At 38.2% G+C, this 14,541-nt stretch overlaps 2 protein-coding genes across 4 annotated transcripts in view; one reads left to right on the top strand and one right to left on the bottom strand.

The window, feature by feature from the left end:
• The window catches only part of LOC134817894 (uncharacterized), a 45,007-nt gene extending 40,677 nt beyond the window's left edge, over positions 1–4,330 (top strand). The window contains exons 2-4 of one of the 2 annotated variants that reach the window (XM_063827261.1): positions 1,036–1,099; positions 1,976–2,104; positions 2,866–3,071. In XM_063827261.1, coding sequence (XP_063683331.1) covers positions 1,054–1,099; positions 1,976–2,104; positions 2,866–3,029 — 339 coding nt within the window. In that variant the 5' untranslated portion in view covers positions 1,036–1,053 and the 3' untranslated portion in view covers positions 3,030–3,071. Of the gene's footprint in view, positions 1–1,035; positions 1,100–1,975; positions 2,105–2,865 lie in introns of both variants that reach the window. The other variant, XM_063827262.1, reaches the window with a different exon arrangement.
• On the bottom strand, positions 3,863–14,289 carry LOC134817893 (uncharacterized). Of its 2 annotated transcripts, none has more exons than XM_063827260.1 (6): positions 14,026–14,289; positions 9,281–9,364; positions 9,010–9,113; positions 5,385–5,578; positions 5,068–5,235; positions 3,863–4,798 (listed from the first exon to the last, which is right to left on the bottom strand). In XM_063827260.1, the coding sequence occupies exons 1-6, from the start codon at positions 14,164–14,166 to the stop codon at positions 4,632–4,634; spliced, it is 858 nt and encodes a 285-aa protein (XP_063683330.1). In that variant the 5' UTR covers positions 14,167–14,289; the 3' UTR covers positions 3,863–4,631. The 2 variants fall into 2 exon arrangements, 1 of the variants encoding a protein (XP_063683330.1); XR_010160580.1 differs by having other exon boundaries at positions 4,727–4,798; positions 4,974–5,235; positions 14,026–14,209.
• Positions 14,290–14,541: the final 252 nt, after the last annotated feature.

The following is a 14,541-nucleotide window of genomic DNA, read 5'->3' on the forward strand; positions in this document are numbered from 1 at the left end:
ACGAATGATTTGGGTCACTAGGTAGGTGCAGTGTCAATACATTAGAGATACTAACTATATAATAGTGTGGTTGTTATAGCTCCATTAAGATAGCACCCTGCTGCAGGAATGTAGTTCCTGTTCAGAGCAGCACCTGAGTAGCTACCCCCATATTTCAGACCTTCTAGCTAGTTAGTAGCTACCTTCTTAACCAGGGTGATTTGTACTAATGAAGGGTGATTTGTACTAGGACTCAATTTACTAATGAAAGTTATTATAAAGGAGCACTAATGGTTGCTGACCACCAGGCTCCTCCCCTTTGCACTTGTGTTTAAACCGAAGACATTAATTCTAACTACTCTCCCAATGACTAACTAGTTTGAGCGCCATCAGTTCATCTAGGGTAACTTTCCGTGGTTGACTGAATTCTGCTCAGCTGTCTAAAACCGCATAAAAAAGCAGTTGTTATTTGTCTAGAGTCGGGAATTTGCAAGTCGCCGTACCTGTCATATGTTTGAACAACGATCCACTTCCAATCAATAACTCTGAACCATCGAACTTTTAACTGAGTTGTGGCCCAGAAATGATTTCGGTAAATATCAGATGCTTTATGTAATCTTTATTACCTACCAGCTGGTACTGTTCTAATTATTATCTAAGGTTGCATCCGTTTTTAGCAAGTTCAAAGTTCGGTGATTCAGTGAAATACGCTCATCAGCATAATATGGGTTTTATTAAAGTCTCGAAGCAACGCAGCCGTCTGTGCTTTATCTCTTCAGCAGCGCTCGATTTTACCGTCCGTCATAATTGCGCCTTCTAATCCAGTTCTAGTCCGCTCTAAGAACTGGTCACAGTAAACTTCAGTGCTTGATCTGTTGTAAAATCTTACAGCGTACACTCCTGTACTTTGAACAAGAGTGCTTTACTTTGAAGAAATAAGAGAGTTGTACTTTTTTGTTTTTATTGTTAGTTACTGCAGCGATTCGTACTGGATTGAGCCGGCATTGATTGCCATATCCAATTTTTCGTCATTTTATTGTCATTCTAATTTTTGTTAGCTGACCTGGTCTAAAGATGAGCTCATTTCTGGAGGCTGTTATTTTTGCAATGTCACTCAATGGTTAGTTAATAGGTTACTAGGTTACTAATACTGGTTACTAGGTTACTAATGCTGGTTACTAGGTTACTAATGCTGGTTACTAGGTTACTAACACTCAATGGTTAGTTCGGAGAATTGGAATAGTGAGATTACGTAATGCTCTAACAGAAAAGCACGTGGTACTATCATGTGGCTTGCGGCATGACAGAGCTCAAAATTATAAAACAAAGGAATAACATAACTTTAATGCCAGCTGCGACGTGTCCGGAATTTGTCGAGGAATTTTGTCTTATATTGCTATTGGGCGCATTAAAATGTGCTCCTTTATCAAAATAAGCGTTAAAAATGTGCGATTACTGCGAAATTTGTAATAGTAAAACATGTGACACTTGAATTTATTCCTTGTGAGACAGCGTGCCTTATAGCCATTAACCTGATAATACTAATCAGCCCTTAAGAGAAGAGTGAGGCTGAACAATTGCCCACCGTGATCCGTATTTACTGAACATTTGTAACGCTCATTTTGATAAAGGAGCAACATTTATTCGTTCATATTGCCCTGTCAGCCGTTGTTTTCCCGACCAGCTCTGAAGATTTTACATATTCCTCGTCTTAAGCATATTGGTACAATCTCAAACAAAATAACTTTGACAATTGTAATTACAAATTTGATTTACAGAATTGATTTCGTAATGTCGGAAATGAGTGGCAATTAGCATGAGTTGTCACTGCGTGGCACCTAATGCGTGGTTCCTAATGTTGCCCATAATAACAAACTTTCAATCATCTTCCTAATCTCCTGTACTAACTAGCTATAATTGGAAGACAGGATTATTATTAATAAATTACAGCGAGGTCAGGTTGTTGTTGCTGTTGTTTGAATTGTTGCTGTTTCAGCGGAGAAGAACGGAGGAAGCAGCTACAACATGAACAACAAATCCAGATCTACAGATGTCAAGTACACCCCTCCCAGCTCATCTAGCAACATGAACCAGCCAAACGGGGCAATTTCTAACATCAACACAGGTAAAATAACAACACACTCTTCGGTATCAATTTTATACCATACCGGCTTGTTGCGAATCGGTATTAAAAAGGTAAAGGATGGATAAAATTGATGAATAAGATGAATTTTTAAGAGTGGTGTAAAACTAAATGGACTATTTTTTGGTTATTTCCCGTTATTATACTTGGCCGTAAGAACGTCGAAAGTTATCCAACGCGAAATTTGACATTAATTTCAATCATTTTGTTTCTGTCAGCGCGCGGCGCATATACGCATTGTAATTGTATTACATACGTTGAATAAAATTATGTCGAATAGTTCGTGGATATGCATGAGCATAAATTATTTTGCAAATCAATAAAATTTAACACAAAAAGCAATGGTTTGAAATATAAATATAACTATACAGACAAATAATAATTTGGCTTTATCTTCAGTATCTCATCATGATCCTGATGATAATGTTTGATAATTATGATTAATTATCAAACATTAACTTTACTAACGGCATATAAATTTACTTTGGATTTTTATTTCATTTATGTCCTCATAGCCGTTTAATTATGTATTTCTAAGAAATTTGTTAGTTTTTATTCCACGTTTTTTCTTTAATTATTTGCCCTCTAGAGCCATGTAAAAAGTGTTTTAAAATTGGAATTTCATTTTTTAAACGATTTTTGAGAAGAAATTACTTTGCAACGTCAGAATACTATGCTTGCCTGATATGGTGACGTGTTTCAGGAGCGTATTGTGCTCCTTTATCAAAATAACCGTGTTTCAGGAGCGTATTGTGGTAACACAAGCAGAATGCCACATCTCTCCAAAGTTAACTTCGAGCGTGAGGTCCAGAGGAGATTCACAAACAAGCGGGAGAACATGAGCAGAGCTGAGCGGTACGAGATTGAGAAGAGGATCAATAAACCACTCGACCTGAAATACCAGTAAACAGCTTTGTGCGTGATGTCATGGCGCACTGTGACGGTGTCATGGCGCACTGTGACGGTGTTATGACGTCACTTTCAGCTCCAATGTCGTCACACTAATCTGCAGTGGTGTCAGATTATCCAAATGAATAATCTGCTTAACTTCTTAGCTGTTGCTACTTATAATTATAAATGTTGATGCAATAGTAAGAAGTTTTCAGGCATATATACTTTATACAGTGTTGTTTGTTTGCTCCTTTGTAAATTTTGTCGTTAGTTCCTATCTTGAATTATCGGTCCGGGTTGGGACAGAATACAAACGATTTGATTTTGAGGATAAGATGGCAAAATACAGTCACGACGCAGTTATATGGGTGTTTATAATTGTGGCATGAAATATCAAATTAGTTAAATTTTAATTAAGCGCCGTGGTTATATTTTGTCAAAAATACAAAAGTCTACAATAACCATTAAGTTTCCAATTTAAATATGCTTGTTTAGAAATGCGAGGCTGGTGTTATGTTTCACACTGGACAAATTGAAAGTATTAAAACATATTCAAAATTTGCAATTGATTCGATTAATTTGTATATATTGATCTGGCTTAGTATAAGATGAAAAGCAGGAAATATTGTGTATTACTATTTAGAACTTTGTGTTTACTATTTACATAATATTTCTTGTTATTACAGTAAAAATCTAACTCCGGTTCAGTCTCACGCCGTACAACTAAGTGTAAACATGTGTAACTAAGTGTAATCATATTAAGTTATTATGAGCACGAAAATCTGTATTGATCAGGTATTAATCAGGTATTAATCTGGTTCGACCTAATTTTTCGAACACTATTTGTCCCGGAGTAAGATTTTCACAGTATGTTATACAGTTTGCTAATAGTAATATCGAAGAGCGAATATTTTTACATTGCAGTAGATTTCACCCTCAATTCTTTTTAGTCAGTTTTATTTCTTTGAGTTTTTGGCTGGTTTCACGTTAATCAGAACCATAAAATTCAATTTTTAAGCAACTGCTTGATTGTGTTGTGCATTTTATTCAAATTCTTAATATTCATTATTCAAGTGAAAAAATTTTAAGTTTATTCTTCTGGAATATCAATAAAACGTGCTTATATTTTAAATTTTTCAACTGAATATTCATCTTTACAGCAAAGATTATTCGACTATTAATTTATAAAAATCTATTTATGCAATCAACAGTTACTTTTGAAGTTGAAATTTGTAATCATTTCACGTTCATATATTTGTTTCTGCTATTTGAAATGCATACGAAATAATCATCCTGCAATTGATAGTGGCTAATCTATCTCACATTGTCTAACTTGTCTTCTGAAATAGCTGTAAATAAAACCAATTCAAGCCTATTTTTCAGTTTTTGAGACACCTGATATTTCGCGTTGGATAACATATCTGACGAGTCTCTACTACTATTCTCTATCTGACTTGAGATGTCAAAAACACACCATTTGTCAAAACGTCAAGTTTTAACCGTCAAAGCACGTATTAAGACGTCACACCACATGCTATGACGTCACACCACATGCTATGACGTCACACCACATGCTATGACGTCACATAATGACGGAACATCACGTTATGTAGTTTCTTCAGCCTGTTCCTGATTCCTCTGCGAAATACTGATCGTAGAAGGGGAAGAATGTGAACATGACGGTGTATGTGGTCCAGAGTAGTGCAGGTAAAATAGAAACTCCTGAAAACACGCTGACTCTCGAGAAACACATTATACACATCACCAGTAGTAACCAGAGAGAACCTGAGAGAAAGAGGTTGTTAGCTGGGGGGGGGGGGGGGGGGGGTACAATATTTACTTGTTAGCTGGGGGGGGGGGGGGGTACGACATTTACTTGTGGCTGACTTAACCAGTGCCCCACTATAACTAACCTATGACTGCCATAGAAGGAAGGAACCAGTGCCCCACTATAACTAACCTATGACTGCCATACAAGGAAGGAACCAGTGCCCCACTATAACTAACCTATGACTGCCATAGAAGGAAGGAACCAGTGCCCCACATTAACTAACCTATGACTGCCATAGAAGGAAGGAACCAGTGCCCCACAATGAGGAGAGGAGGGTAGCTGAGTGCTATAAGAATGGCGGTGCAGCCCAGTAAGATGTAAGGAACCCCTCTTTTGAACCCCATCTGGTACCAGGACATGAACACTCCCAGTCCTAGGGTCCCGTATATACCTGAGAAGGTGTGTGGTAATGTAATCAGTTCAAACACAAGGAAATATTCAGTTCAGTGAACCTTATCAAGCTCTCTTCACTTGCTTGGTATTTAACGGGCAGTCAATAATAAATGTAAAGAGAGAAATTATAAATTATATCTCGCTCACCACACCATACCCCTCCGAAGATGTAGAACTCTAGTTTGAGAGGAGAGTCCAACACCACCTCGAACCAGGTCCGGGAGGAGTGGAGGAGACATCCCGCCCAGACCCCTACCCCCATTAGAGTAGGCAGGAACATGAAGATAAAACTAGTCACTATCTTCACTATCACTCTGTCATCTTCGTGTGCTGGGTGTCTCCTGGCAAGGGTAACCATGGTAACTAGTAGTGTACTACTTATCAAGGGTAACCATGGTAACTAGTAGTGTACTACTTATCAAGGGTAACCATGGTAACTAATAGTAGTCAAGGGTGGGCGAATGTGAGGGGACTCAATTAATTACATTTCACTATCAATTAATAACTTATTTCACTATTCATTATGAGCAAATTATTTCAAAGAATTTCACTCTTCCACCGAATGTAGTTTCCCCTAAAATGAAATGTTTTTACTTGATAAGCAGTACACATGGCTATGTGAAAGTAGAAATGGTAAAATATCAAAACTTTACCATTGTAACGGATAAGACGTTCAGATAAGCGGTAATAATTATAAAATAACCCTGTGTAGTTATTAACTACTGATACTGTTGTTGTAATGTGAGGGAAACCAAAGCTTAGTGCTTTAGTGATTAATGGTAAAAGGAGTTAATTAAGACTTGTAAATACTTGTGTTAGTCACGGAGATGCTGGTTGTTATTAGTAAACGCTACGTTAAAAATTATTTTTGGTCTGCGGAAATTAAATTGATGTACGTCGTGTTTGAAGGCGTTTGACGCATTTTACTACAATAAACGGATTAAGATACAATTATTTGTGTTTTCGTAAACATTTTCTCACTGATCTCAAGAATTAAACATCAGGCATGACAAAAATCTATAAATTATTACAAATTCCAGAACTATTAACACCCGGTACTGCACACAACAACACATAACAACATCGTATGACTGTATTGAATATAAGCAATAGTGTACACTAAACCAGCGCTTACCTGGGAATCACTTCCACTACTGGGAAGTTGAAATAAGGAGCAGTCATTCGATCATAAACCAGGCTTCCAACTTAACGGACCAATGAGGGCGAGTTCGCGACTACAAAAACAAAGGGCGGGTTTCAAACTAAAGGAAGCAGGGGCGGGTTTCCAAGTAAACAAAAATGCAGGTTCAAATTGCAGCTGTGCCGTGAGAAAAGTGCTGACAGCTAGCTATTAAACATGTCATTATCTGAGCACGCTTATCAGTGGCGTATAACTATGGTAACTAGTAGTGGCGTTAGTGACTATCAGTTCACAAACACAATCACACAATCAGACTCGCGAGATACTACCATATGTAGCATATATGTAGAATATAATATGTAGTGTTTACATAATATGCTGTTATATACTAAACAGAGGAAAACAAATCATCGGCCGGTCTTATTTTCTTGTTTATATTTAGCGGGAACTAATATAAACTATATATTTACGTGACCTGTGAGGGAAAAGTACGTTTTGCCACTACAATGCACGTGTGACCATGGGTTACTATAGTGACGCCACTCGACTCACTGGCTGGACTATATGAGGAGTTGAACGTTTAGTAATTTTAGTAATTTTAGTAATAAACACGAAATAAAAAGTAAACTTACATTGTGATACACAAGCTACGAAATGGTTAACGAGATCAACTTTGCACATTTATCATGAATATTGTAATGAAATCATTTACATTACCCTCCTGATTAATCTACAGGAGAGGGGGGGGGGGTCACATCGCTACTCAACTAGAGTTTTTGTTTATTAAGCTCCTTGAGTTAGGAATCATTACAGTAGCAATTCTGCAGAGTTTACTACTTCTACTACTGCTACTACTGCAGAGTTTAATATTAAAAAAGTTACACAGTTCTAAGTGTTTCAAATCTGATATCAGAAAATGAACAAAAACAAAGACATCTCAAAATACCAGGCATCGGACGATAACTAAAACAACTGTACAGCAACTTACTAAATACTAAGAAACGAACTCATTTAAATTTTGAGGCCAGCTTTCTTTAAATACATTAACCATATCATTGCTGATTAATCTTTAAAGTGAGCACTTTGAGCCGCTAGACTTTACAAGATAACACAAAACTTAAAATACCTGACGGCCAGTAAAGAAAACTTAAACGAGTTATTTTATAGGATTATAAGGGCTGGCGAGTGACTACTTTATCCTTAATAATGTTCGCATTAATTTGATAACTTACTGTACTGCAGCATACGACTATTAAACTAGTCTACAAACAAAGAGTTACTTCAAAAGTAAGTAAAATGCTAGCCGACTTTAGTTGCTCATTATAAGTGCATAATCTCTTCATAAAGACGATTCAAAATATCATATTACAATATAATCATACAGTTCACACACAATGATTAATTGATAAGCAAGAAGAAATCTCAAATCTATTAATTTAATCAATAAATTAACTAATTAATAAACTAATTAATTAACTTCTTACCTCAAATTCAAGTAAGATCCGGATCCGTACATAGCTCATTCAAGTTCAATGTCACTCGCTAGTAGACACTACTATGTACATGTTAACAAAGCTTTGAGCTAGGTAAGGAAAATCAGGAAATAGTAGCACAATTACAAAGATACTAGATTGTAGAGTTAGGAATAAGTGAATACAGAGGAAAATGTGATATAATATGATAACTGTAGTTTCCTATTGTTAGTAGAATGATAATACTAGTACTGATAATGGAGGAGTGGTAATGTATTCTGACACAAGAGGAATTGTTAATTATTACAGCTCCTACAATGCACGTGTGACCATGGGTTACTATAGTGACGCGCACAATACGAAACTGTCAGGAAACATGGCTAAAGTGAGACGATTGTTCAATGTTCAATCGTCTAAATACACAAATAGTAGAGTAAAAGAGGATAGAACATCTACGATATTAAACTTCAAGTTCTTGAGAGGTACAGAATAGTGTGAGCATGATTAGTTATTATAAAGGAGCACGCAGAGGGATAGCTCAATTTTACACTGCAACATAATTATGTAGTAGTAACAGTGTACACCACTCAAATACAGAACCCTAAAAGTTGCAGTTACAACTTACAGAAGCGGCTTATTGGCTAGAACGTCAAGTTTCGAGGGGGCTTCTTCAAAGTCGAAAGGAGCATGATTAGTTATTATAAAGGAGCATGATTTGGTGCACTAAATGGTATTGTGTCAGTACTTTCAACAGCGTTAGTCCACGATATCAGACTGTAATTTAAATTAGGGTAACTCCGTGACGAACTAAACTCCGTGACGCTGTTTACGTGTTTATTGACTAAACACCACTTTATGTTAAACAATATTATCCTTTCTGTTATAACAACAAGTAGTAACACTTTCTGTTTCGTTACATTTCCATCCATTGAAATATTAAAGCGAACCAGGCTACGTAAAGTGGCGTAACGTTGCCTGTTGGCGCCCCCCCCCCCCCCCCCCCCCCCCGCTACGTAAAGTGTCACTGTTTCGATTCTCGTTGCGATGCTTTAAAAAACATTACCTTTTCTCTTTTTCTTTTAGCACGCGGCAATATCTTACTATATATAAAGCAATATAATACTAGTGCAGTGAGTTGTAGTAGTAAACATTAAACTACCTGTTGAAGACCACTAGTTCCACATCAGAGGACCCCACACTCTTCACAACTCCGCTTACATCAAACGATCTGGTGCTGTGGGAGCTTTTATCTAGCTTAAGGGTCTGCGGAGAACTAGTAGTATTACTCAGTTGTTTTACTATGGTAACTAATTCTGTAACTATGGTAACTTACTCAGTTTCAGTCTTTATCTCTAAATAATGAGATGAAAAAGAAAACTTTCTGTGAAAATATAGCGAGGAGTATTATAAAGTATACAATATGTCCTCACATTGTTCTCTCTTTCAAGAAAGTGATTCCTTGTTTTTAGCTTCTTGTTCAGTTCTATCATAACTTTCATCTCTTCTTTCTTTTTCTGTGGGTTAATATTTTATTAGGTCATCATGATAGTAACACTAGACAAATATATTCAATTCATAACTTAACTCAATTAAAAAACTTGAATAGTTTATTAGCCGTAATCCCTTTGAGGAATATCGACTGCAAAAAATAAAATTCATTTCATAATGTTGTTCAGTTTTCTCCGCTCTATCAGTCGAAACTAAGCTCCTTATAAATAAGGTACACGTTAGTATAATACATAGTACATGTACACGTTGTAATGTAGAAGAGAATACAAATTCCGGGCCTGCTCACTTGTAAGCAAACCCTATAATAATATGGTTACCATAGTTACCAATAACCCTATAATAATCTAAATGAAGAAAACAGAGCTGTAAAACTCATTGCTGAGCAGGATAAGGTGTTCATCATTGTGACAATAAGCTAATAAGCACTGGTGTATTCAGTTTCCTTCTCAAACACTGTGAAACTAACCTCTAAATCCTGAGTCTGCTCCTCTAACACTGTGAAACTAACCTCTAAATCCTGAGTCTGCTCCTCTAACACTGTGAAACTAACCTCTAAATCCTGAGTCTGCTCCTCTAACACTGTGAAACTAACCTCTAAATCCTGAGTCTGTTCCTCTAACACTGTGAAACTAACCTCTAAATCCTGAGTCTGCTCCTCTAACACTGTGAAACTAACCTCTAAATCCTGAGTCTGCTCCTCTAACACTGTGAAACTAACCTCCAAATCCTGAGTCTGCTCCTCTAACACTGTGAAACTAACCTCTAAATCCTGAGTCTGCTCCTCTAACACTGTGAAACTAACCTCTAAATCCTGAGTCTGCTCCTCTAACACTGTGAAACTAACCTCTAAATCCTGAGTCTGTTCCTCTAACACTGTGAAACTAACCTCTAAATCCTGAGTCTGCTCCTCTAACACTGTGAAACTAACCTCTAAATCCTGAGTCTGCTCCTCAAACACTGTGAAACTAACCTCTAAATCCTGAGTGTGCTCCTCTAACACTGTGAAACTAACCTCTAAATCCTGAGTCTGCTCCTCTAACACTGTGAAACTAACCTCTAAATCCTGAGTCTGCTCCTCTAACACTGTGAAACTAACCTCTAAATCCTGAGTCTGCTCCTCTAACACTGTGAAACTAACCTCTAAATCCTGAGTCTGCTCCTCTAACACTGTGAAACTAACCTCTAAATCCTGAGTCTGCTCCTCTAACACTGTGAAACTAACCTCTAAATCCTGAGTCTGCTCCTCTAACACTGTGAAACTAACCTCTAAATCCTGAGTCTGCTCCTCAAACACTGTGAAACTAACCTCTAAATCCTGAGTCTGCTCCTCTAACACTGTGAAACTAACCTCTAAATCCTGAGTCTGCTCCTCTAAAACTGTGAAACTAACCTCTAAATCCTGAGTCTGCTCCTCTAAAACTGTGAAACTAACCTCTAAATCCTGAGTCTGCTCCTCTAACACTGTGAAACTAACCTCTAAATCCTGAGTCTGCTCCTCTAACACTGTGAAACTAACCTCTAAATCCTGAGTCTGTTCCTCTAACACTGTGAAACTAACCTCTAAATCCTGAGTCTGCTCCTCTAACACTGTGAAACTAACCTCTAAATCCTGAATCTGTTCCTCTAACACTGTGAAACTAACCTCTAAATCCTGAGTCTGCTCCTCTAACACTGTGAAACTAACCTCTAAATCCTGAGTCTGTTCCTCTAACACTGTGAAACTAACCTCTAAATCCTGAGTCTGCTCCTCTAACACTGTGAAACTAACCTCTAAATCCTGAGTCTGCTCCTCTAACACTGTGAAACTAACCTCTAAATCCTGAGTCTGCTCCTCAAACACTGTGAAACTAACCTCTAAATCCTGAGTCTGCTCCTCTAACACTGTGAAACTAACCTCTAAATCCTGAGTCTGCTCCTCTAACACTGTGAAACTAACCTCTAAATCCTGAGTCTGCTCCTCTAACACTGTGAAACTAACCTCTAAATCCTGAGTCTGCTCCTCTAACACTGTGAAACTAACCTCTAAATCCTGAGTCTGCTCCTCTAACACTGTGAAACTAACCTCTAAATCCTGAGTCTGCTCCTCTAACACTGTGAAACTAACCTCTAAATCCTGAGTCTGCTCCTCTAACCCTGTGAAACTAACCTCTAAATCCTGAGTCTGCTCCTCAAACACTGTGAAACTAACCTCTAAATCCTGAGTCTGCTCCTCTAACACTGTGAAACTAATCTCTAAATCCTGAGTCTGCTCCTCTAAAACTGTGAAACTAACCTCTAAATCCTGAGTCTGCTCCTCTAAAACTGTGAAACTAACCTCTAAATCCTGAGTCTGCTCCTCTAACACTGTGAAACTAACCTCTAAATCCTGAGTCTGCTCCTCTAACACTGTGAAACTAACCTCTAAATCCTGAGTCTGTTCCTCTAACACTGTGAAACTAACCTCTAAATCCTGAGTCTGCTCCTCTAACACTGTGAAACTAACCTCTAAATCCTGAGTCTGTTCCTCTAACACTGTGAAACTAACCTCTAAATCCTGAGTCTGCTCCTCTAACACTGTGAAACTAACCTCTAAATCCTGAGTCTGCTCCTCTAACACTGTGAAACTAACCTCTAAATCCTGAGTCTGCTCCTCTAACACTGTGAAACTAACCTCTAAATCCTGAGTCTGCTCCTCTAACACTGTGAAACTAACCTCTAAATCCTGAGTCTGCTCCTCTAACACTGTGAAACTAACCTCTAAATCCTGAGTCTGCTCCTCTAACACTGTGAAACTAACCTCTAAATCCTGAGTCTGTTCCTCTAACACTGTGAAACTAACCTCTAAATCCTGAGTCTGCTCCTCTAACACTGTGAAACTAACCTCTAAATCCTGAGTCTGCTCCTCTAACACTGTGAAACTAACCTCTAAATCCTGAGTCTGCTCCTCTAACACTGTGAAACTAACCTCTAAATCCTGAGTCTGTTCCTCTAACACTGTGAAACTAACCTCTAAATCCTGAGTCTGCTCCTCTAACACTGTGAAACTAACCTCTAAATCCTGAGTCTGCTCCTCTAACACTGTGAAACTAACCTCTAAATCCTGAGTCTGCTCCTCTAACACTGTGAAACTAACCTCTAAATCCTGAGTCTGCTCCTCTAACACTGTGAAACTAACCTCTAAATCCTGAGTCTGCTCCTCTAACACTGTGAAACTAACCTCTAAATCCTGAGTCTGTTCCTCTAACACTGTGAAACTAACCTCTAAATCCTGAGTCTGCTCCTCTAACACTGTGAAACTAACCTCTAAATCCTGAGTCTGCTCCTCTAACACTGTGAAACTAACCTCTAAATCCTGAGTCTGCTCCTCTAACACTGTGAAACTAACCTCTAAATCCTGAGTCTGTTCCTCTAACACTGTGAAACTAACCTCTAAATCCTGAGTCTGTTCCTCTAACACTGTGAAACTAACCTCTAAATCCTGAGTCTGCTCCTCTAACACTGTGAAACTAACCTCTAAATCCTGAGTCTGTTCCTCTAACACTGTGAAACTAACCTCTAAATCCTGAGTCTGCTCCTCTAACACTGTGAAACTAACCTCTAAATCCTGAATCTGTTCCTCTAACACTGTGAAACTAACCTCTAAATCCTGAGTCTGCTCCTCTAACACTGTGAAACTAACCTCTAAATCCTGAGTCTGCTCCTCTAACACTGTGAAACTAACCTCTAAATCCTGAGTCTGCTCCTCTAACACTGTGAAACTAACCTCTAAATCCTGAGTCTGTTCCTCTAACACTGTGAAACTAACCTCTAAATCCTGAGTCTGCTCCTCTAACACTGTGAAACTAACCTCTAAATCCTGAGTCTGCTCCTCTAACACTGTGAAACTAACCTCTAAATCCTGAGTCTGCTCCTCTAACACTGTGAAACTAACCTCTAAATCCTGAGTCTGCTCCTCTAACACTGTGAAACTAACCTCTAAATCCTGAGTCTGCTCCTCTAACACTGTGAAACTAACCTCTAAATCCTGAGTCTGTTCCTCTAACACTGTGAAACTAACCTCTAAATCCTGAGTCTGCTCCTCTAACACTGTGAAACTAATTTCTAAATCCTGAGTCTGTTCCTCTAACACTGTGAAACTAACCTCTAAATCCTGAGTCTGCTCCTCTAACACTGTGAAACTAACCTCTAAATCCTGAGTCTGCTCCTCTAACACTGTGAAACTAACCTCTAAATCCTGAGTCTGCTCCTCTAACACTGTGAAACTAACCTCTAAATCCTGAGTCTGCTCCTCTAACACTGTGAAACTAACCTCTAAATCCTGAGTCTGTTCCTCTAACACTGTGAAACTAACCTCTAAATCCTGAGTCTGCTCCTCTAACACTGTGAAACTAATTTCTAAATCCTGAGTCTGTTCCTCTAACACTGTGAAACTAACCTCTAAATCCTGAGTCTGCTCCTCTAACACTGTGAAACTAACCTCTAAATCCTGAGTCTGCTCCTCTAACACTGTGAAACTAACCTCTAAATCCTGAGTCTGCTCCTCTAACACTGTGAAACTAACCTCTAAATCCTGAATCTGCTCCTCTAACACTGTGAAACTAACCTCTAAATCCTGAGTCTGCTCCTCTAACACTGTGAAACTAACCTCTAAATCCTGAGTCTGTTCCTCTAACACTGCGAAACTAACCTCTAAATCCTGAGTCTGCTCCTCTAAGGATGCCATCTCCCCGAGCAGTCGCTCTAAAGTAGGTAAAGTTCCTGTCTTGGAGAAAGTGAAGGTTTTCTTGCCCTCATCCTTACTGTTACTGTCCTGCCTCCCGATAGTCATTATCCCTCTGTTAGCGAGGTTATTAATACTTCCTCACTTGTTGTAGTAGTGAGTAAGTGAGTAGTAGCTATAGGTTACTTCACTATAGGTTATTCCACTTAATACTTCCGCACTTGTTGTAATCTGGTGGATTCGTGTAGTGTTATTGAGTCTCATGATTTTATAGTTCTTTTATTCAAATTTCTGATTTTTTCTGAATAGAATTCTCAAATTATTTGTTATATAGTAGTGTTGAAAGTATTAAACTTCCTCACTTGTTGTAGTAATGAGTAGTGACTTAAGTAGTCTCACTTGTTGTAGTAGTGAGTGGTGACTTAGTGAGTAGTTGTACCTTCTTCAGTTGAAGTGATCTCCAGATAGCATCTGTGGGAACAC

Source organism: Bolinopsis microptera, chromosome 7 (assembly GCF_026151205.1).
Source record: "Bolinopsis microptera isolate Bmic1 chromosome 7, MBARI_Bmic_1.0, whole genome shotgun sequence".
Taxonomy (NCBI): domain Eukaryota; kingdom Metazoa; phylum Ctenophora; class Tentaculata; order Lobata; family Bolinopsidae; genus Bolinopsis; species Bolinopsis microptera.

What these genes read in the sequence shown, in the direction of transcription:
- LOC134817893 (XM_063827260.1), bottom strand. Translation starts at nt 14,166, where the DNA reads ATGACTATCGGGAGGCAGGACAGTAACAGTAAGGATGAGGGCAAGAAA. An exon ending in TTCTTGAAAGAGAGAACAAT is followed by an intron (nt 9,114 to 9,280) that starts GTGAGGACATAT and finishes AGTTCTCCGCAG; the next exon opens with ACCCTTAAGCTAGATAAAAG. An exon ending in CTTCGGAGGGGTATGGTGTG is followed by an intron (nt 5,236 to 5,384) that starts GTGAGCGAGATA and finishes ACACCTTCTCAG; the next exon opens with GTATATACGGGACCCTAGGA.